Genomic DNA, 22,316 nt, shown 5'->3' on the forward strand with positions numbered 1-22,316 from the left:
TCATCATCTGAATGAAGCGATTAGTGAGGGGAGAGTTGGCTTTTCTATCTTTTTATTCTATCTAACATCAAGGCAGTAACGTAATCAGCCTTCTGTCATCTGAAACAAATACAGAGAAGTAGCGGATTCAAGACGAGAGACTTGTTTTCTTCAGAGTTCCGGCAAGATAAGGAGAAATGAGCAAAGTATTACACCTCTTCACTCGTTATAGTGGCTGAGAGTTCGATGACGTTTTAGCTTCAGAGCCTTGGGTGAAAACATATTTCTAATATGTTTGAAGGCTATAAACCCAGTAAGTTCTCTACACTGTAAAATGTAGACGCTGAGAAGTCTTTGTGAGTTCACTCAACGTCAGGGAGCGTGAAGAGTTTATGCTGTTTGTTAAATCAAACTTTAATTTACTGCTTCTGTCCACTGATATTTTGTTTAGATAACCTGAAATAATAACTATATAGCCAACATGATACAAAATTAAGGACATGGGTCTAAAGTGTTTGATGCCTTCTTGGCTTTTTTTTTTTTGCTCTCTTATTATAATCTAATCGATAAATACATCTGCGAGGCGACTGAGAAGTAACACATGAATTAGAGTTGTGCTAATCCAAAAGAAAAAAAAAAAAGAAGAAAAAAGTGACTAAACAAGAAGAAGCTGTGAGTAATTTCAATGAATCTTCTGGAGACCACAGTTGCGATAGTTCCCTAAAAAACGCTGACATAATTGTTTACTGAGCTAATGTTGCCTGGTGACAAACACGATCCATGCTAGTAAGCAGTTTTGGATATTAGTGCTTGGCGACATAAATTTGGTTAAAAGCAGCAACAGTCGAGCAGTAAACATGTCTCCCCTTCAACAGACGAGGCTCTCTAGATTCGGGCCAGTGAGTGAAAGACATGTCAACATGTCTCGACCTGTAACTTTATGTCCCTCCTTGTGCCAGCGAGCGTAATTTTGAAATTGCTAGAAAGCAGCGCAGAGATGAGTCATTTATTAAAATAAAAACAGCACTGAATAGAGAGACAGACAAAAACAAAAAATCTGTTTAGGTTTGTTTCATTGAGAAATAACTTGAAGCTGGGTTAGTTCAATCAATGATATGATACGCACCTTAAATGCAGGGTCTAAATAATATGATCATGAAGGGACAATGTCTCCTGGTCTCTTGTTTCCTTTCTGTTCCAAGAATGTCTCTGCTTCACCATCATTTTAAGGTCACTTCATACAATCAGGGCTGTTCTGGTAGCGATGTCTCATCGACTAAAGACGTTCTTATTTAAAGATTGTCATTTGGATTTCTAAGGACTGCTTGATTAGTTGATTATGTTTCCAGTATTATGCTCCCTCCACAAATCCACCCTATCCTGCAGAGTCTCTTAAGATCTGATGAAAATCAAAGCGTATACATATGGCGTCATGCCGTAAGAAAAGTATTATTTTGTCCATGCATATCAATTCATCCTGTCATCGATGAATTGATATGCATGGACAAAATAATACCTTAAATTCCTCTGATTCCAGTTAGAAAAGACCAAATTAACATCATAACCCCCAGAAGCAGCATAATCATATATCAGTTAACAATCACAAAACTGACGGTGTGATTTGAAGTCCTCAACACCTTTTCTCTTTTCACTTATAGTGTGATGGTTGATAGAGGCATCATGTCGGCTCCACTCATCTATTAAGACGTTAATTAGAAAACCTCTTTTCCACTAGCTTCTGTAACTCAATACAATCGCTTTGTTAGCATTTTCTTCACCTGAACAAAATGAAGAGCATTCTTGTTAAGATTTACTTCCTATATTCTCAGACATACTGCCTCCATGTAGCACTCTGTAGCTGTTTGTGATTTTATCAACGATTACTTTGTGAGCACAGAAAAAGACTACAGCTCCGATGAAACTTGACATGCGCGGGGTGCTTACGTCATTGTATCTTGTTTCATCCATATCCATTAAATACACTCATTTTTCCTTTAGCTGTTATCTCTGCTGTCTAAAAACATCTTCTCCGTCTGCTCCGTCCTGCTGCTATTACAGACATGCCCGAGCAAAAAGCCCCTCCTCGCATCTTTAGTCGAGCTGTTACACTTACCCGCAACAGGTCTAGGGGCTTATGGGAGATGGTGTTCACTTTAAGCCGCTAGAATAGAGAACTGTTAAATAAACATCTTGTTTCTGTAACAGAACCAAGAAGATCTGGTTTACTGCAAACCATTTAAACACTGAAGAACTTCTATTTTTTCTTCTCAATATTCTCCCCAACTGTTAGCTCGCATGTAAATGCGGCCATTTTCAAACCCAAGACACCGCGTGCAGCATGTTCCAGCAATACAGCTGCGTTTGGTAATTGGCTATTGAAGTCCTGCGTTGACCCCACAGAGCCACGCAAGCAAACACACACGACCAGGCAAGAACAATCAAACGTGTAACGATGAAGGAATTGACGAGGATTGTTAAATCCCTGAGATAATCTGGTACTCAGCACACACCTAATGCCGGGCAAGTGGTGCTTTCTTTTGGGTCGTCAAACTAGATAACGTCTCCTGCTATTTCAAGCATCACGGGAGAGAAAGGGCTTGTATTCCCTCTTTCCCTCCTTCTCCCTGCCTGTCTCGTTTTCTAGATCAATACCACCCTGTTTATCTTACCAACCTGATATGGTTACCCAGTCCTCAGCCCTGCCAGCCATGTGTGTGTGTGTCTGTGTGTGTGTGTGTGTGTCTGTGTGTGTGTGTGTGTGTGCATGTGTGTGATTCTGCACGTGTCCCCAGGCAGCGGGCAACATTATATGGGCATATAGTTTTCATCTGGAGTGGAAACCAAATCTTTATGCTCCTTAAAATAGAGCGAGCTGTTTTTCTTTTCTCTCCAGAACACATTATACTCTCCATCGCCCTGAGCGCTGCTGGCCTCTGTTACAGAGTCTCATAGCTTTGGTATGACCCACACTACAATAGTCTGCGAGTCAAAGAAAAGGCAAACTGGTGCCGGCGAAAGGTGGAAAAGTCTGTTCTTTTCTAGAAGTGTAGGTAACCGATTATCAAAAAAACTAAAGAGAGTTACAAGAATAAAGTCAAAACTGTTTTAGTGATCGCATGAAATCATTGAGGAACTCATGAAAAACAACAACTAATGAAACAAGACTAGGTTACCTAGTATATGACTGGACATGACTAACATTAAAAAGACAAATACAACTGATTGACAAAGAGCTGTGACACTCAGACTACTCTCACTGGACTTTATCGTCAATGTGCTGAATTGTGTCTATAATGTGAACTCCTGGATATTAAATGTTCACTTTCAATTTTCTGTAGCGGTTCCAGTAATATTTGTTCTGAAGAAGCGAGGTGAGGCGCAGCATTTATTCAGGGACGAACTGAAACCTACACTCTGCATCTACTACCACTTTACAACTTTACTGCTTCAACTGCTGTCTGTTCTGAGCACGTCCACCATCGCTCTCTCTCTTCACTTCACCACACACTTAAAAAACATAACTTGTGCATCAAACGGGGTCAACAACCTCAAAATATCGGTTTCAAACACAAATACAGAAAAACATAAAATCATACAGAAGGATCAAGCTTTGGTGGGAGAGTAACAAAACGTGTTGCACAGCAACAACAAACGCATAATGTATCGAGGAAGTGGATCAGTGAACTCTGACCACTCCATTCTAATCAGTTCATGCTTTCAGTGATTTCTCCAAACGTTCCCGAGACGTTGCGTTCACGAGAGCGGGACGTACGTACACAGCCTGAAAACATCAGACTCCTTCACACTGATGGAGTGAATGAGTCCACTGACCAATCAAGTGGAAGTGTGTAGAACAAGCACTGCTGTGGTGTTAGCATCCATAACCAGATTCAAATATAATTGCATTGGCGGGAGCCAAACAGTCATCAGTTACGAGCTTCAGCCCCGTGTTACCGTCGGCTCTTTAAGCTTCATGCTGCCATAGCATCATGCTAACAGGCTAACTTGCAGGTTGAACTTTTTACTAAATTTATAGTTAACCTCCCCTGAAAATGCAATAAAGGATTTTATATGTTTTTACGAGACATAATGGCAAAATGATTAAGTAGTAGATTTGAGCACTGCTCCAACATTTCCCTTCTCCTTCCCCCTCAACATCGCACCACAGCACATACCTCAGAGCAATGTGCTGTAGTCAATGGCAGCGAGTGTGATTTAGTGAGTCGGCCATTTTTGGTAAGTAATTCTGTAGTTAAATAATAGCCTACTGATTTCAGGCATGCAGGGGATGTAATGATTTCTAAATGGTATGTATGGTAAAAGTGCCACGAGTCATGGTGACTTATCTTGGGTCTTTGATTCTTCTACAGGTGAAAGAGAAAGTAAATGAACTATGTTGGCGGCAATTGTTTTTGCCGTGTTTCATTCTCCCAGATCACCTATGAACACAGAACTCAGAGGCGGACTCCGTTTCCTCAGAATCGCAGACACTGTGGTGAAAACTTAATTCTTCAGAGAGCGTGTGAGCATGCGGTTCAGTGGTTTCTAGAACCTACAGTTCACAGAAATCTTTTCTGAGGAACAGGAACATGTTTCTTTCTCTTTCTCCTCAAGTTCCTTGCAGCTCTGCTTAAGGCTGCTTTAAAAGAAATACCAAATCAGTGGACTGGTCCACATCTATGTATATCTATTCTGACGCACATATCGTTAAGCGAAAGAAAACTGTGGTTGACTACTCTGGTAGTTTGGGGGAATTACAAAGAAGGAAAATGTTTTTTCAAAAGGAGTTAATAAAAAAACTTTCTGTTACAGTGTTTTCCTGTTGAGCCACATCACAGAGTAAGTTCACAAAATCTCACCTTCTGTCTCGTGGTCTATTGAGGAAAAGACGGCGCCTGGTAAACACGACTTGGTAAAATAAATCGAGAGAGAGAGATTATTCATTCGAGATTCTTCATAATTAAGAGGGTGAGTGTGAAAGAAGGGGTTAAGTGACTACGGCAGGCTTAGTGTGAGAGGACATGTGAGAGCAATGAATTATCAAACAGGGAGGGAAAAGAAAGGGGTAATGGGGGGGGGGGGGGGCAGACAAGTGAAAAGCAGCTAACACAGCAAACTGTGGCTTTGGAAGCTCCAGTCTAATGGTGAATAATTCATCATCTTCCCTCTCAGTCTCCTCAACTATTAGAGTTACAAAGAGCTGTACTAGTAAAAGATAATACAAGACGCATAAAAGAAGAAGGAATATAATGCAGAAATGAATAATGGTCGCTTTGTATGAGTGCGTTTTGAAGGTAAAATGCAACATAACTGGATTGAACCTGTCTAGGAAATACTCAAAGTGGACTGACTTTAACATGCCTTGTATGCAATGTCTGTATTTTAGGGAACTGAAAGCCTCAGAGGTCGCACTCATGGGTCGTAGAACTCTTTTTATTTTAAACTTTCATCATCAAGCTGTGAATAAAACAGCAGGTAAGGTGCAAGTCACTGATCCTCCAGTGGTAACATCTGTATGGCTACCAGCTGTGCTACTTGCTGCATTGTTCCTGAATCGTATGCAGGCTTCTAAATTATTCTGTTCCACACCTGGGTGGGAAATCAAAGTTGCGAAAAAATTATGTTTACATTTAATGTTACTCACCAAAACTCACTGTGTGTATCCTGGAGGTCTAATGTATAAAAATGATTTTAACACAAGTCCCTTTGGTTCAACAGCACAGTAAAAAAAAAGGACATTAAGACACAAGTTACACACCGTATAAGGTGTAAAATGTACTGTATCCTATACTGGATTGACACGACTGAAGTCACTGAAAAGCCACATGAAAAGAACAATGTTTTTTCAGATAATTGGTCAGAAATGTGTATAATATAAAGAAAACTCTACAGAAACCACGTACATGATTTAGCAGTTATCTCAATCTCTTGTCCTAATCTAGAGGAGAGGAATGAAACATTAAAAGAGCAGAAGGATAAAACCAGATGCAGACGATCCATCTGGTATCAGGGTTGGGGTACAGTGGGCTTGAAAGGAAGAGGTTGGCACCCCCCCCCCTCTCCTGGGAGGAGTTAGCTAGCTGCCTGGCTGCCCTGGGCCAATAGTAAATACTCCCACATGCTGGACTGCAACTTGAAAGAAGAAAGAAAGACAGAAGAAAAGCCAGAGACACACACATAGAAGAAGTGTTTCTGCGTCTCAGCGTGGCCATTGAGCACTTCCACTTAATATCAGCGAGTGAGGCAGAGTGCTGCCAGCACTCGTATATGAATGATGCATTTTCCCTCAGGGCACGTTCACGACCTCCAGCTGAAACCCTGCACACATGAAGGAAACACACAAACACACAAACAAAACCTCCTCTTGTTGCCTGTTTCTCTCACTCTACATCTTCCTCAAATATTTCCCTTAATTCAATTGTCACCATAAATATATTCTTTTCAGCTATTTATAAATGTGTTTGTGGTCAAAACCTTCTTTAGTTCATTGTAGCACTTGAACGTTTATCCAGTGGTGTTGTTACTAACAACGAGAAATGAAGTTATATCAATGTGAGCTCATACAACTTGAAGGAAGAAATAGCACATGTTTAATATTTATGGAAAATACTGTTTAAAAGCATAACATGCACACACCCTCGAATCAATACGTCATGAGTTGTTGGTATTTGATTTTTGTTTTTAAGGGTCTTAGAAGTTGCACTGAGATGAGGTCAGTTTTTCACGTCCGTTTTTGGTGCTCGATCAGTCATCTGGTGATCAACAAGCGCAAACTAAATACTTTGAAGAAAATGCGCAGCAATTACAGGATAATGATATAATGTAGATAAATGATTTTAATCTAACGCTCCCCATTCGGCACACGCATTTGGATCGGCATAAGAAATAGAAGTTTAATGTGATCGTACCAGCAATGCCCTGAGCTTAAAACAAATGGGGAATTATTTCCAGCATCTGACTTCCACAGCTGCACATTTTACAATTCACAGAAAATCATGCCTTCTAATCATCCGCAGACAGTGGTCTTTTCCACTATCTGAACAATGAGGCGGAAAAAAGCAATGCAGATACATAAAGTAATTTAGATAGGGGATAGGAACTACTTGCAATGAGGGGTGGTCCGGTGCAGAGAGCAACTGGCTGCAGCCTCAGGTCGGTTAAATAAAAAGATGTATTGCTGTCCATTGCACCTAATGTTTACAAGGAAGGTTAATACAAGTTGCAAATGTAACAGCTGCAGTGATTTCATTTCATACGGGACACGACGGCTAAAGGGATTACTTTATGTCAAATTTCCCTTGAGCGTCTAACGTTTTGTATTCTACAGCGGTTACTCCACAAGTGAGGAGTCTCAGTGTCTGTCACTGATCACATCTATGAAGCTAAACCAACGCACACAACATAATAAAAGTGACATATATGGATGCAAAGCAGACCTCGGGATCTTAGCTGATGGTTTCTGTTTTTTGTTCGAGGATCTATTTTCAGTCCTGCAGGCTCTGGTTTAGTCGGGACAGTTTTTTTAGACCAAGCAAACTGGTGAAGTCAAATATCTCGGCTAGCATCAAGGTACAAATGTCTTATACTAAACTTACTTAAACAAACAGACAGAAAAGGGTTTCTATTTAAAGACAAATTATTGTCTTCCTCCAGTTTTTCCTCCAGATCACCGAGGTGAATGGAAATGTATTTTGGTGCGTTCAGCATCAACATAGCTTTTTTTTTCCAGGTAACTTAGTCGTGGACAGTGTCAGTGTTTTCCACCTTCCGTAGAGGATGGTTGCTGATGAAATATTGAAATGCAAATATGAATGTGAGGAACACACTCTACCACAGACACATACACCTGTGCAGAGTCAGTGTGCCAGTCTAATGCAGTACCAAACAGCAGGGAAGAAGTTGTTCTTTTTTTTGAAAACATATTTTTGTGTCTGTGCTGCTGAATCCATCTCTGGGCTGCAGGTTGAAAGGAAAGTAAGCTTTTGTTCTGAGCAGTGTGAGTGGGTGGCACAGCCAAAGCACAACGCTTTACTGTTGGGAGAGATCAACACGTCTTCTGCTTACCTGAGTGAGAACATCCAGTTGACCCATGATGTGTTCCAGGGTGCTGGCTAAACCAGATGGGACCCCTCCATCTGAGGCCTGGGCCTGTGCTTGAACCTGGGGGGACCGCTGTGGTAAACCGCGGGTCTGTGGCTGGTGGGCGGAGGAAGAACTGCTGCTGAGGTGTCTGTAGGTGTGGGAATGAGTCGCTCGGCTGTGGCTGCCACTGCGACTGGCGCTCTGAGTGTGGGCAGCAGTGTGGGAGTCCTGTCCATTAAAATGTTCTGATGGTTCAGGAGCCTGAAAACAGAGAGGAAGGAGGGTGAAGAGTTGTTGATGTGCTTCACACAGAGTACTGCGTAGTGCAGAGAAACTGAAATGTGCACTGCTCTCTGTTTCGTGCTCCTTGGGTGGACTACCAAAAAGAAAAAAAGGCTAAAACTATGAAAAAGGGTTTGTTTATTTCTTAGACCACAACACTTTGAAAATTGCCTCCTAATAATTTTATATACTGAAAATAAAATGATGGCTCTGGCTTCTTCTGAACAAATTAGATCACTGATGAATCACAGGCTGACTTTCTGAATCATATCAGTAACAGTACTAATAGCATGCAGCAGAAATAGTAGTACAATTAGATCTGCTGAGACATACTCAGCCCATAATATAAATACCATTCATCTTTTTTTATCTTCTATGGTATCTGTGGTATGAGCAACAGTATTTGTGACTCAAATGATATTTCTAACTACAATGATGTTTAAATTGTAGTTATCACAAACACACACATCTGTTATTGCAATGGTATGAGGCAAATATGTGATTTGTGATGTTGGGCTACATGAATAAAATGTACTTGACTTGAAGATTGACTTTTTTTCATTGATCGTTTATATTCGGGGGTGAATCAAATGCACAGTTTCAAAGTTTGACCCACCCTGTCAGATGTGCAACATCTGGCAAGTTTTGGCAAGTATTGTCAATAAAAAAATACCAATAAATACAAAATGATCTACAATCACAAACACAACATCACACATTGAAACAATTTTTTGGGAAAAAGAGCTAATGCCAGATCACACACATTACATTTTATCAGATAGAATTAAAACAGAAACATGTGAAACGGAATAAAAGCGTGTTTCTTTAATTGATTTTGAACTAAGAGTGTAAAATGTAAGAACATAAGATGCACCCTGACATTAGAAAACAACACTGACTTTGCTTAAATCAGTTTTGTTTCCGTAAAGGAGCCTTTTACACAGACTTCAGAAGGGCTATGGAGTCAAAAAAGGGAAACTCTCTCTCTCTCTCTCTCTCTTTCACACACACACACACACACACACACACACACACACACACACACACACACACACACACACACACACACACACACACACACGCCACACACAGACAAATTGCCAGTCAGTCTGTCTGCTTCATGATTAATTCAATGAGACATAAACACATGAAGGTCAGTGACCACATCTCTCCATCATGTTGTCTATGTGACTAAAGACAGTGCACACACATCTATAGGTTTCTTCATATTTCTGTCCGTCTCCACAGACCTCTGTCTGGTTGTGAAATAGTGTGCGTGTGTGTGTGTGTGTGTGTGTGTGTGTGTGTGTGTGTGTGTGTGTGTGTGTGTGTGTGTGTGTTCCAATGAAGCCTGGCCACGACTCTACACATTTGCCACAGTCAAAGCTAACACATACTACAATAAAACTCCTGTGTCAGTTCTGACACAGTGAACAACAAACACAGAACACACGTTTCACTGAAAGACATTTCACTAAATGTGACATTCCTCGACCGTGTGAACATGATTACATAATGATACAAAGCCTTTAGATAATGCCTAAAAGTGACAAAGAATAAAATAGGTGGTCGGTTGAGGGAAAGCTAGAGCTCTGCAAGAAAGTGTAAGACTTGAAAATGAGATCACAGCCAGAATCAATTTCAATTGCCGAGGAAGGAAATGTCAGAAGAGGAACTCAATGCCCTTCAGCGACTTTCAGTTGGTTCATTACTCAATGTGATCTCAGTACATTACATGGTGCGTGCCAAGGGTCAGCAACAGACAGGTTATGTATTTCATTTAATCACTCAGCATGTTTTTGTCAAGTGCTGTTCAAGATGAAATGGTTTACAATTAAGCCATGTGGCAAACATATTTATTTGGATTAATTAGAAATCCAGAATAGAGCAGTCGAGTTGATGGATGCTCCTTCACTGCCACTACACAGTAATAACTTCAGGACCAATGACGAGCGTCAGGACGTTAAATCACTAATATGCTGATACAATTAGACAATGTTTTTAAGGATATCACAAAGTGCGCGCCACGCTTTGGGAAAATAGAGCAGATAGGTAGAGATGACTGCTATGCTGGATGGAGCAGTTATATGGTATCTTTCTATGTGAAACAATGATTTTGTTTTCAAAGGAAATAAATTATGTTCAAGAGGCTAAATGAATGCATTTAATGCACAGTGCTATTGAAAATTAATTTATATTTAAGTGTGATCTATATCATTGTTTATCATTTTACAGAAGCTCAAACACATGATGAATAAATAAAACACAGTGTCAGTAGATTTCCTTATTTTGTCTTTTACTATGGTGCTTTATCCCTCTGCCATTCTAATTTCCTGCTCTGATCTTCTGTTGGAGGCTGTACAAAGACAAGGGATAGGGAGAGAGAGAGAGAGAGAGAGAGAGAGAGAGAGAGAGAGAGAGAGAGAGAGAGAGAGAGAGAAAGAAAGAAAGAAAGAAAGAAAGAAAGAAAGAAAGAAAGAAAGAAAGAAAGAAAGAAAGAGAGAGAGAGAGAGAGAGAGAGAGAGAGAGAAAGAAAGAAAGAAAGAAAGAAAGAAAGAAAGAAAGAGAGAGAGAGAGAGAGAGAGAGAGAGAGAGAGAGAGAGAGAGAGAGAATAGAGCAGTTCTGCTGAGCCTACAAGCTCCACCAAGACTGGATTAACTTTTGTTGAGAATACGACTTACAGCTTTGTATTAAAACAGCTGCTTAAACACACACACCAAGCACTGGTCCTCACATAAACACACATGCTCATACAGAAAAGCAGAGGCCAAATGGATGTAGACATGTGCATACAGTACAGATATGCACTTGTTGTCCAACACGCACACACACTCTCTCTCACACACACACACACACACACACACACACACACACACACACACACACACACACACACACACACACACACACACACACACACAGGGTTTCGTCTGCCTAGTGTTTCTGATGATGGCCTGAAAAGATGAGTAAAAAAAACCAATATTGAGTTGAAAAATTGTGGGGAAAAGCTATTGCTGAAAATAAGGAAAGGTGTCTTTTTTAAAAACAAAAACATTATAATATTTAATATTATATAATATAATATATGTCTTCCTGGTGTAAGGAGAAGCAAACTTTTCTAGCTGTGATCATTTGCAATAAAGCAGTGAAATGGTTTACACATTGTACCTTTACTTTATCTTACTACATACCACCCTTTGTAATGTGACATGTGTGCATAGTGTTGTTGATGCGAAAAACAATATATTGTTCTGCAAACTCAACCTGTCCTGTACCGCCGTAGCCTTACGTGGATCCAGGGAAAACCCTGATGGGCTCAAGTGTACACACACACACACACACACACACACACACACACACACACACACACACACACACACACACACACACACACACACACGGGTGCGTACAAACACTGCACACACAGTAACCACCCTCCTAATGAATCACCTGGAGTGGAAAAACCAACAGTGGAAAATTTCCTGAGGCCCAAATTAAACTCTTGGTCCGACACAGCGAACCATCGATACACTCTGCAAGCTGCATACAAAACCATTCATCACTCTACATGCGCACACACACACACACACACACACACACACACACACACACACACAGAGTGTGTTCCACAGCTGCAATTTCTTTTTAGAATAGAGCAGAAAAGAGGTGAAAAAAAGCATAACTAGAAACATTAATGATGGCTACATTTCATGTACCCGCACAAGTGCCAGAGTTCTGGTATTATGCATGCTGGCACATCTAACAGAGCCATCATTAATGTTAGTAGTTACACCTGTGCTTTGAAAACTCAAAATGGCTGCAATTACAAAGGTCTAGTGAGGAGTGTTAATTGAGGAACTGGAATGTCTTTAATAGGGTTTTTTCAACATTGGTACAAAATGGAGGAGGAGGACTTACACCGAACACAGAACTGTGATGTTTTATTACTGTGGTTGTGAAAATGCTCCACTTTTGATTATAATTTACATAATCCAAAGTGTCTTAATCTGAATCAAGTCAAAGTGTAAACTGGCAACTGTTGATTTCACCAGCTATGATATAATATATGACGACTGTTGGTGGTGAATTTACTCAGCTAGAGAGTTGGTAAAACAACACAAGTAGTTCTTGGTTTTTTGTCTGGTTTCTGGTCTTCAGCAGAAGGAAGTATGAACACCTGGCAAAGTACTCAAAACCGCTTCTGTGGTAGTCACTGCTACAGTAGGTGTCTCCAGGACCGCATTTTGCCATGATGACACACACACACACACACACACACACACACACACACACACACACACACACACACACACGGTGAAAACAATAAGCCTCCACACCATCACGGCTGGAGGAAGTAGGGGTTTGAGAGGTGCACCTCAACTCAATCTCTGAGATTCACTGTCTGAGCGAGGAGGCACTTAGCAGCTACAGTCACCACAGCAACCTTTGATTGCTGCTGGATGAGACACAGCTGATTGAGATGAGCTAATTAGAGCAGTCTGACACACACACACACACACACACACACACACACACACACACACACACACACACACACACACACACACACACACACGACAAACTCGCACATTGTCAGGCTTCTCTCCATATTTATACTGACAGCGGAGAAAGTCCATTCAAACCTTACAATGCATCACACCTCTCATACATTATTGTTATTCTTTAACTTTTAAATCGGACGGGTTCCTCAGTTGCACAGGTTTGCGTCTCACGGGCTTAACTGTGACCTGGAGCGTTAATTTACGAATCAAGTCTATTTTTCAGTCCCTTCAGTGATGCATCAGCGCTGCTGATAACGCAAGGACGATGCTGATGTGATGCTTGTGGTCTACACACAGGGTAGGACTAGACAACTTGAGCATATAGGTTCTTTTCACAGCAGCTATACTTTGACATGTCATAGCAGGGTAAACACAGATATTATTGATAAAATGAATCATGGTCCCATTCTGTTGAGTGTGTCACAGTCATTCCAGTGAGCCAGCATGCACAATGCCCTGGCCCACGTAAAGACAACAGGGCCATAATTAATGTTAACAGTCACACCTGTGTTTACCCTGCAATGACATGTCAAAATGGCTACTGTGAAAAGGGCCCATTACACCAGTTTCAGCTTCCATAATTGTGTCTTAACAGGAAGCTCAGGCAGAGGCTTGTTTGTCCTTCAAAATAAAAGCCCCAAACTCTCACTGTACATTAACAAAAGCCCCAGAAGATAATTGGATCGGTACAAGGCTTTTTCAAAATAAAAGGCCGATAATGTAACTATCCTAACAGGAAGAGCAGCGTGTGGGATGTGCCCCAAGTACAAGGCACACTGTCAACATTTCTAGTTTTATTTGTTTGTGATTATGCTTGGCACAATGATATCTCGTTGAAACCACAAATACAGGCCTGTAATTTAATGTATAGAAAATATTCAGTCTGTAAAATCAAAAGTAAATATTTTCTTGGAATTGTCCATCTGTATGTTCTCCTAATAAACTGTAGGGCTACACCTGAGTCAGCACTTCAGACTGATGAAACAATATTTTTCAAAGGAACGCAGTGACTCCACTGAAAAGGGTGAGCCGACACAAAGGGCCTCTCCCTTACTAAACTCCATTGTAGCATCACTGGAGACATTTAAATGTAATGATGCACGCACTACAGGAAGAAGACAATTAATCATAGCAATTATAAAGTAAAATATGAAATAAAGAATATCTCTCTCTGGGTAAAGCCGGAGTGTGGATGTGTCATAATAGAACCATAAGATGTAAGACAAATGTTTTCATCAACTGCTGACATCTCAGTTAATTACAGTGGAGCAAACGTTTCGTGACAAACTGCTAGTGGCGCTTTTCGATGAATGAAGATGCGCTGTGAATCAGATCTGACTTATGCTTTTAGCCTCGCTTACAGCTTGCAGAATGGACGAGGGAGGGCGTTTCTCACGAAACTCTTTCATTAATGATTAGTTCTCACTTTTCCATTTCTGTCTGACTGTTTGCTCCACTTACTGTACATCTCTTCCTGCTACTCTCTTGTCTGCCTCTATAATCACATCTCCTCTGATTCCCATCTCTGTTAAACCTTCTCTCTGTAACACGGATTCAACAGGTGTTACTGTCTGTTACATTTTCATTATTCCCATGCTTCCGCTTCCCATCACGATCTTTTCTTTTTGTCTCCTCTGTGCTCATGATGGCTGGCTGGCTCACGTGCTCACCCACTTGCTACCTTTCCCTCTCCCTCTCCCTGATGTTCCCTCACTTCACCAGACCATTAGGCTCTTTTTAACTCAATTGCTATCTTGTGTTCCAACACTCCCTTGTCACAGCCCCTGCCTTTGCCTCTATTCCACGCTGTCAAATGCATTCAACTCCTGCTGTCAGAACAATACCACCTGCCTCTTCATACCAGCACCTTAAAAATGAGCACACACACAACCACAAACTGTATGAGAAACTGCAGTCTTCAGTGCAAAGCTCTGAGATCTTTACATCCTCTTATATTGTGTCACTGTTTGTTGGGTCTTTAATTAAGGAGAGTGCCAGTAAAGTTTGGTCTGCTGTAGCACATGCTAGCTATTGTGAATGGAAAAGAAATAATGGTGAAAGAGATAGAGGTTCATACAGCTACTGCAGTCTCAGAACCCCCTCCCCGCTCTGCAATCCACATCACAAAAGCCGAGCCGAGTTGTGCAGTGATGTGTGTGTGTGTGTGTGTGTTTGTGTGTGTGTTTGTGTGGCACTGTGGAGGGAAGCCTGCTGCGAGTGTGCAGCTCGTCTGTCTGCACACGTGAGCGGGAGAAAGACCCAGATGTGAAGCTAGAGACAGGAAGGGGGGAGGGGGTTGAGGAGGGGATGGATGGAGGGGATTAGGGCGGATGTGATCAGAGAGCGCTGATCTGCCTGTCAGCAATGGTTGCGCACACACACACACACACACACACACACACACACACGCACACGCATCTATTCTCACACACACTGAAACACATAGAGATGTGCTCAGCTGTGTTGAGCACAGAGACAGCCTGACTGAACCACACACACACACACACACACACACACACACACACACACACACACACACACACACACACACACTCTCAATGTTTAGCTGTAGGGACCTAATTTTAAAAGATGGCTTAGTGTGTTTAACAAGTAGGCCTACATGTTACTGGTACAGTGCCCATCACTGACTTGGATGCTTCGCATACAAGTGCATTAAAGGATCAGCATATCAAATTAGCCATTTATGAAATCCCTGTTGGGATCCCATGTGATTCTGAGAGGGCAGCAGCCATGGGTGGCCTTTGCCTCTGAATGAATAAACAGGGCATCACTGTCTCATTAGTCAATTTCTTCCTGGTGAAATGAATTACAGCCAAAGGCGGTTGATGTGTAATACTGGATGTTCATCATAGCAAGGAGGGATGGTTTTAACACCTAGGTCACATTAGACAATTCACATCGGACTAAAAGGGCTGTAGTCCTGCCCGCTTCCCATGCCTGTCTCTGCACCACAAGCTTTTTTTGAGGAGCTTTTAATATCATACTATTATTTATTTATTTATATTATTTTGCATGCATACAAATACAACATATCCCATGAGTTTTAGACGCAGTCGCCCAGTCAAAACCTCGAGGAAGATGAAGTTGTTAAATGCTGTTCGGGAGAAATTGGAAGATATTTCGTTAGTGTAGAAGTTACGCTCAGTTGCCAATTTATTAGGAACACCTAGCTGAACCGTATAACCTTCATGAAGGTAGGATTCATTGCTGAACTGTTGAATGAAGACTGTTTTAGCTTTAGCTACCTAGCAGCTAAGTGTATAATAACGTGCACAACATGTGCTTAGAGCTTGAATGAGCGTATGGCCTAAAAAACTTGTATTCATTTAGTTTTAAAAAAATAAGTACAATTTAATTTGAAATGCCTAAATAGTAACCATTTAGCAAAATGAAAAAAAAAGTTTGTGAATGTTACACACACACACACACACACACACACACACACATATGAAGGTTCCTCTTGAGTGTTGTGCTTGTGTTTAATTAGTTTGCAGTGTGGCTTTTGGACGTATGAGCTGCATTAGCGTTCAACAACTACTTTCACGGCTGCTTTCAGAAAGAACATCTTTTACTACACTATGCCTCTCTGAAAACAAGTTCATTTACAACATCACATTAGATCCACTTCATTAAAGTCAGGGATGAACGACATTAAAGAATATTACTGTGATTTTTTGTAAAATCTGAAAAAAGAACAAAAAAGATCCTCTGATTATGGCTCTGGCCCTCTGATCATAAACAACAACGGTCTCTGCTGGGCGGTAGTCAGCCTGCTTGACACACTGGTAGTCGGGTCTTCAGCCATGCAGTTGTCAGACACCGCCTTGTGACAATCTTGTCTCAACCCAAATAAATACAACCGACTGAACTCCCTTTCTGCTCTTTGGTGTTTGGTTCTGTCGAGGTCATTGTCACACGGCGGTAGATATCAAAGCTTGCGTGTATTGTGGCATTTGTATTGTTTTCTTCATCTTCTCTCATTCTCATACGTCACATGCAGCGTAGAGCCCAGGTGTTTCTGACCCTTTGGTTGGTTAAATTGCGTAGCATTCAGAAGAACAAACCCTCGCGTTTGAAAATTGCGTTCGACTACATTGCGATGGTTTGAATTTGATTATTCGCTCAGCCCTGATTAGAGTATCTCTCTGAGTTTTAGACCTTCTTTTTAAACGCATAAGCCTTTGAATACTCTTTCTAGGGGGAAGCAAAGGAACACATTTAGGGGAGCTGGTGACATTTTTCTCCTCTCTGCTTCCTCTCGGGCAACACGTGTCTGAGACTTGAGGCAGTTTATGAGAGATGAAAGGGCCTGTATTAATAATAAATTATGAATGGATAAATAATACATGAAAAGGAAAATCTAGGAAGCTGGCACTTCCAGGTGCAGCTACTACCATTACTTTAACTGTACTTTAACTGTAACAACAGGCAGATGACAACTCATAAAAGAGGATGAAAGTAATGTCATTGCCAGGAACAAACTCAGGTTAATGAGGTTAAAGTGTGTGTGTGTGTGTGTGTGTGTGTGTGTGTGTGTGTGTGTGTGTGTGTGTGCGTGCGTTTAAACTAACAGGGAATAAATGTTATTAGAGCATTTTTTGAATAGCAGTAGTAGCAGTCAAGATATTGATTTGGTATTCGCAGAAAATTAACTAGTGTGTGAAGTCAAATGCCGAAGCAGCATGTAGTGTTATCGTTCTAATAATTCTAAACATGTATTTTTTTATGACTTTATGTTTCATTTAAAGCTGCGTGATCCCTGCGGAAATGATGGCTGCCACTGAACAAGAAGCTGTAATGGTAACAGCAAAATTAGTAACATGTTCCCAAAAGACATTTTGACATGTTCCCCTCCATCAGTCTAGTCTAATCTAATCTAATCTAATCTAATATGTAGCCAACCTAATCGTTACAAGCAAGTACCATTGCTGCTTTTGCAGAAACATTATGAGTTTATTTTTGCATTGATTTTGTTCTACATTGTGTAGCCTATTCATAGCTCTGTCTTTTGAATCTACTCAGCCATTGAAACGCTTTGCATGCAGTTCATCCACATGTTGAAAAACTGCATCATTATCATCATAGACACGAATGAGACTTTGATTTATAGCTATTGCAATTGTCATTTTTGTAGAGTCAATCCAGATTATGCAAATATGAAATAATAGCATATACTTATCACTTAGAAATGTGTCTCGTCAATACAGGTTTTCTCTACAAGATGAGCCAAAACAAACAGTTAAACCATTTTGCACTTTGATCTTAATCAAGCAGATGTGAAGTGAAGTGTCGTAGCTTCAGACAGCTGTATTTGAAAAAAATGAAAAACGTTTCCAAAGAAAGGGTTGAGTGGGGTTTTTACGAGAACAGTTGTTCTCAGAAGAAGAGAATACGTTTCAAGCATTGCATTAATCATTTCTCTCCCCTCGATCCAACTGGCCATTTTCTAATCACCCTTTGAGGCACATCTGTAATAACGGCTGTCGAGTGGAAAAGCTATTAAAATCAATTTACAATCCTGTATCACAGCAGCGAGAGAGAGAAAGGCACAGTCAAACAGAGAAGAAGAAAAAAGAGCCCCAAATGGTCCATGGATGGCATGAACAAAAGAGGCGCTTAAAAGGAAATGAGTCAATGCGAAGGAGGTGTTAGAAAGAACCACCTTCTTATAGCTGATGCTGCTTAAACGCTTGCATATACTGAAACATCTGATGTCTTGTTGGCCAAGTTTCTGAGGGACCGTGTTCCTGAACCCGTATCACTTAAGTTTCTCCACATGCCCCGCCCCTTTAAGAGACCATCAGCAGGTCCTGAGACTATTCACTCCAATGGGAGAAATGAAAGGGGGTACAGATTAGGACCAATTCTTTCGCTCCAAAGTAAATATTGAACCCTATTTTCATAAGCCACATACATTTTGAACATTCTTAGACTAAAGTGGTATTTTCTGTATTCGACACACCGATATCGCTTCTCTCTGTTTGCACTGAACCGTCAGTCTGGTGACATCGCAGCATTACTAGTCTAAACTTGTAACGGGTGGTGTATGGACCCAATTGCAGTACAAAGGACTCAGAAGACAGAGGTAGAAAGTTCAACGTTTTACTTAGACTCCGGCAGACAGGCAAACGGTTTAGAAACCGGCAAACAGGAATCAGGAGAGGAGAGGCAAAGTTCTTGGTCAGGGACGGAAGGCTAGGTCGAATAACCAGGAGGCAGATGAAGCAGGGAATCAGGGACAGGCGAGGTCGGTACCGGGAAGACAGGCAGGAGAACGCTGGAAAGACTCGCATGGCAAAGAACAATCTGGCAAAGGAGTGAGTGTGGAGCTGGTGACTATATGCTGGGCTGATTGCATGTGATGAGAGGCAGCTGTGTGCACAGGTGAGTGGAGTGAACTGACGAGGTGGGCGTGGCTGACAGGTTGAGTGGGGCAGAGGCAGGATCAATGGAAAATTACTGATGGCTGGATGACTGAACTGTGACAAAACTGTGTCAACATGTCAAGCTGACGTTCTCAAACGACCTATAGCCTACTCATTTTTGTAATGCTTGATATGGTTATAAATATTTAATGTTAGCAAAAGAAAATATAAATACATTAGGCCGAGCCCACTTAAGAGACAGGAAGTGTATACCGCTTCATACCATTTGCGTAGCTTGTACTGCGTCATCTTTCATTAGACAAATCATGACAAATCACATCTGTAATTTACTTGTTATACATCTTTGGTGAATCTTAACTTCTAGCAGCGCGATCAATATGAGGGAGGGTGTGTGTGTGTGTGTGTGTGTGTGTGTGTGTGTGTGTGTGTGAGAGAGAATGAGACAGAGAGGACCTCTGCTGTGCCCTTGTTAATGTAAGTAACACTGTAGCAGTCAAAGCGGTCGAAATCCAAACCATTGGTTCCCCAGCCAGCCGGTGACACCTTGTCCTCTTTGTGTGTATGTGTGTGTGTGTGTGTGTGTGTGTGTGTGTGTGTGTGTGTGTATGAGAGAGAGTGTGTGTGTGACATCTAACAAGGTCTTTTAATATTTAAACGTCGCTAATAGCTGCACTACTCTCTCATTTTCTGTTGGTTTCTAATCATTTATCTTCGAGGTTAAAAAGTCATAATAATAATATTTATAAAAGAACATTAGTCCCTTTCATAACCAAACCTCTGCTTCTCCTATTGTTTGTGTTTATTGATAATACATCAGCCTGAACTCTCACAACAGCAGCTTTGCATTTAGTCTGGAGACACCTGGAGTAAACCCACACTTACAATATGAATACTAGGTTTCATGAAGTGTTCAAGCTTTTGTGATGTACGATCAGTCTTAACTACACGTTCTTATTGGAGAGATTTACACAGCAGTCAAAGAAGGGTGTGGTGGAATCAGTGCAAGTAGAGACTCCTACTGATGTTCTATTAAATTACTGCCACAGAATGAGCTTTAGTGTCTGGAAGGCTTCCATCTGAATATTTCTTTATAGTTTAATAACTGACTTTGGCATTTATTGACTCATAATATCCAGGATGTCCAAGCCTCTTAGTTGTCAAATTAAATAAAAACAGTAAGAATCAGGAGAGTGGAGGTCGACATAGAGGCGATAGAGGCCGATATAAAAATGATAGTTTGGAGCAGGAAAAAGTTGATAGTCGATTAATCAGCCGATACCCCGAAAGACTCTATTACGGCATACATCACTGCCAGCCTCATTTCCACACTCTAATTCAAAAGACAAAATAACTGCAGTAACCAAAGTGTTACATTCATACTTCATTGCTACTGTTCTCAATTTTGATAATTTACCATGATCCAAAACGTACCTATAGCACAGTAAAATATCTCTATATTTTTTGAGGACATAAACTGAGCAGAGACTAATATTTCATAATTTCATGTGGTCAGAAAGATGGAAAAAAACCTCCTCCATGTCAAAGTGTAGATGCAGGAATAGGTAGGTGTTTCCTGCATTAGAGATATGAAAGTAGCTTTGGGCCACACTGCAGACTTCAAAGGAAGGATGTGCAGGGAGGAAATAAGCCAGCCGCACTGGCAGCATGAAAAACGGAGGGGCACTTGTGCATTTGCATGACTTACTCTATGTTTGGTTTGTGTAGTGTGTGTGTGTGTGTGTGTGTGTGTGTGTGTGTGTGTGTGTGTGTGTGTGTGTGTGTGTGTGTGTGTGTGTGTATACCCTGTTGGTGAAACTATAAAATGACCCTGCTTTTACATATTTCTGAAGTCTTCATGAACTTGAGCAACCCTCAGGAAAAAAAAAATATATTTTAGTGGCACGACCGGTAAACCTCTACGAATGTCGAAATCATTTCTATGTTGTCCATGGGCTTGAAATCAGAAAGTTCCGGATGATCACATAGTGCTATAATCAACCTAAAACATTTTAAAACAGCAAAATCAACTGAAATATGAAGCGTCCTGGTGATTTAGTGGCTAAGATGGGGCAGCTGTGACTAAGGAGTTGAAGCGGGTCGTCCACTAATCGGAAGATGGGCTGTTTGATCCCGAGCTCCACCAGTCCGCATGTTGAAGTGTCCTTGAGCAAGATATTGAACCCCAAGTTGCTCCCAAAGACTTTAGAGTGTGTGAATGATTAGACTAGAATGTGATGAGCAAGAAGCACCGTGTATGGCAGCCTCTCCAACAGGATGAATGGGTGAATGTAAAGCATGTCCATTCACACGAGTCCATTCGGCAAGATGCATACCAAATGACTGCAATAACATCCAATCTGAATCCTCACTGTCAAAGTATCCAATAAAACAGAAAATGCCAAAATAAATAGATAAATAAAAATCTACTGAAACAATGCTACCTGACAAAAGTTGATGTCAGAAAGAAACTCATTTTGACAATAGCTGAAAAGTGAGCCCTGCTCTAGAGGTTTCCTGATGAGGACACTAGGTATAGATGTATTAACTAACCCTAGCAATTTGTGCATGTAAAGGGTTAAGTGTGTGAGGGCAAGGAAAGGATATATGTTGTGTGTTTGTGTCTTGGATAAAAAAAATAACTGCATATAAAATGCTGGATATAAATGGGATATCAAAGCAGATTTGCTGTCGGTTTGCTGTGGTTGTCTCCAGCTGTCTGAACTCACCTCGCTGCGGAGAGCAGATGGATGCGAGTCAAAGGAGAGCTGAGCCGAGGAGCCGGCTGCTCGAGCCTGCAAGCTGGAAGTAGTTCCGTGTTGCAGCCTGACACCATCACTGCCTCCAGCACACTCAAAGTTACTCTTCCACACCATCACCTGTAAGGTGAATACAAATCATTGCTTATTCCACAATGATCTAATATACAAACAATGACAAAAAAAGAAGCTCTAATGAATGACGCTGCTAAATCGTTGATGTAATGTGTTGTTTGATTTAAGTCTG

At 41.1% G+C, this 22,316-nt stretch overlaps 1 protein-coding gene across 1 annotated transcript in view; it reads right to left on the minus strand.

Annotated features, from left to right (window-relative positions):
* The window catches only part of poc1a (POC1 centriolar protein A), a 34,840-nt gene that overhangs the window by 1,877 nt on the left and 10,647 nt on the right, over nucleotides 1-22,316 (minus strand). The window contains exons 9-10 of the mRNA XM_068711729.1: nucleotides 22,040-22,189; nucleotides 8,044-8,322 (exon numbers count right to left, since the gene is read on the minus strand). Of these exons, the coding sequence (XP_068567830.1) occupies nucleotides 8,044-8,322; nucleotides 22,040-22,189 (429 nt within the window). The remainder of the gene's footprint in view (nucleotides 1-8,043; nucleotides 8,323-22,039; nucleotides 22,190-22,316) is intronic.

The sequence above is a fragment of the Cebidichthys violaceus genome, unplaced genomic scaffold, assembly GCF_023349555.1.
Source record: "Cebidichthys violaceus isolate CVI_PGR_0920_01 unplaced genomic scaffold, fCebVio1.0.p SCAF_17, whole genome shotgun sequence".
Taxonomy (NCBI): Eukaryota; Metazoa; Chordata; class Actinopteri; order Perciformes; family Stichaeidae; genus Cebidichthys; species Cebidichthys violaceus.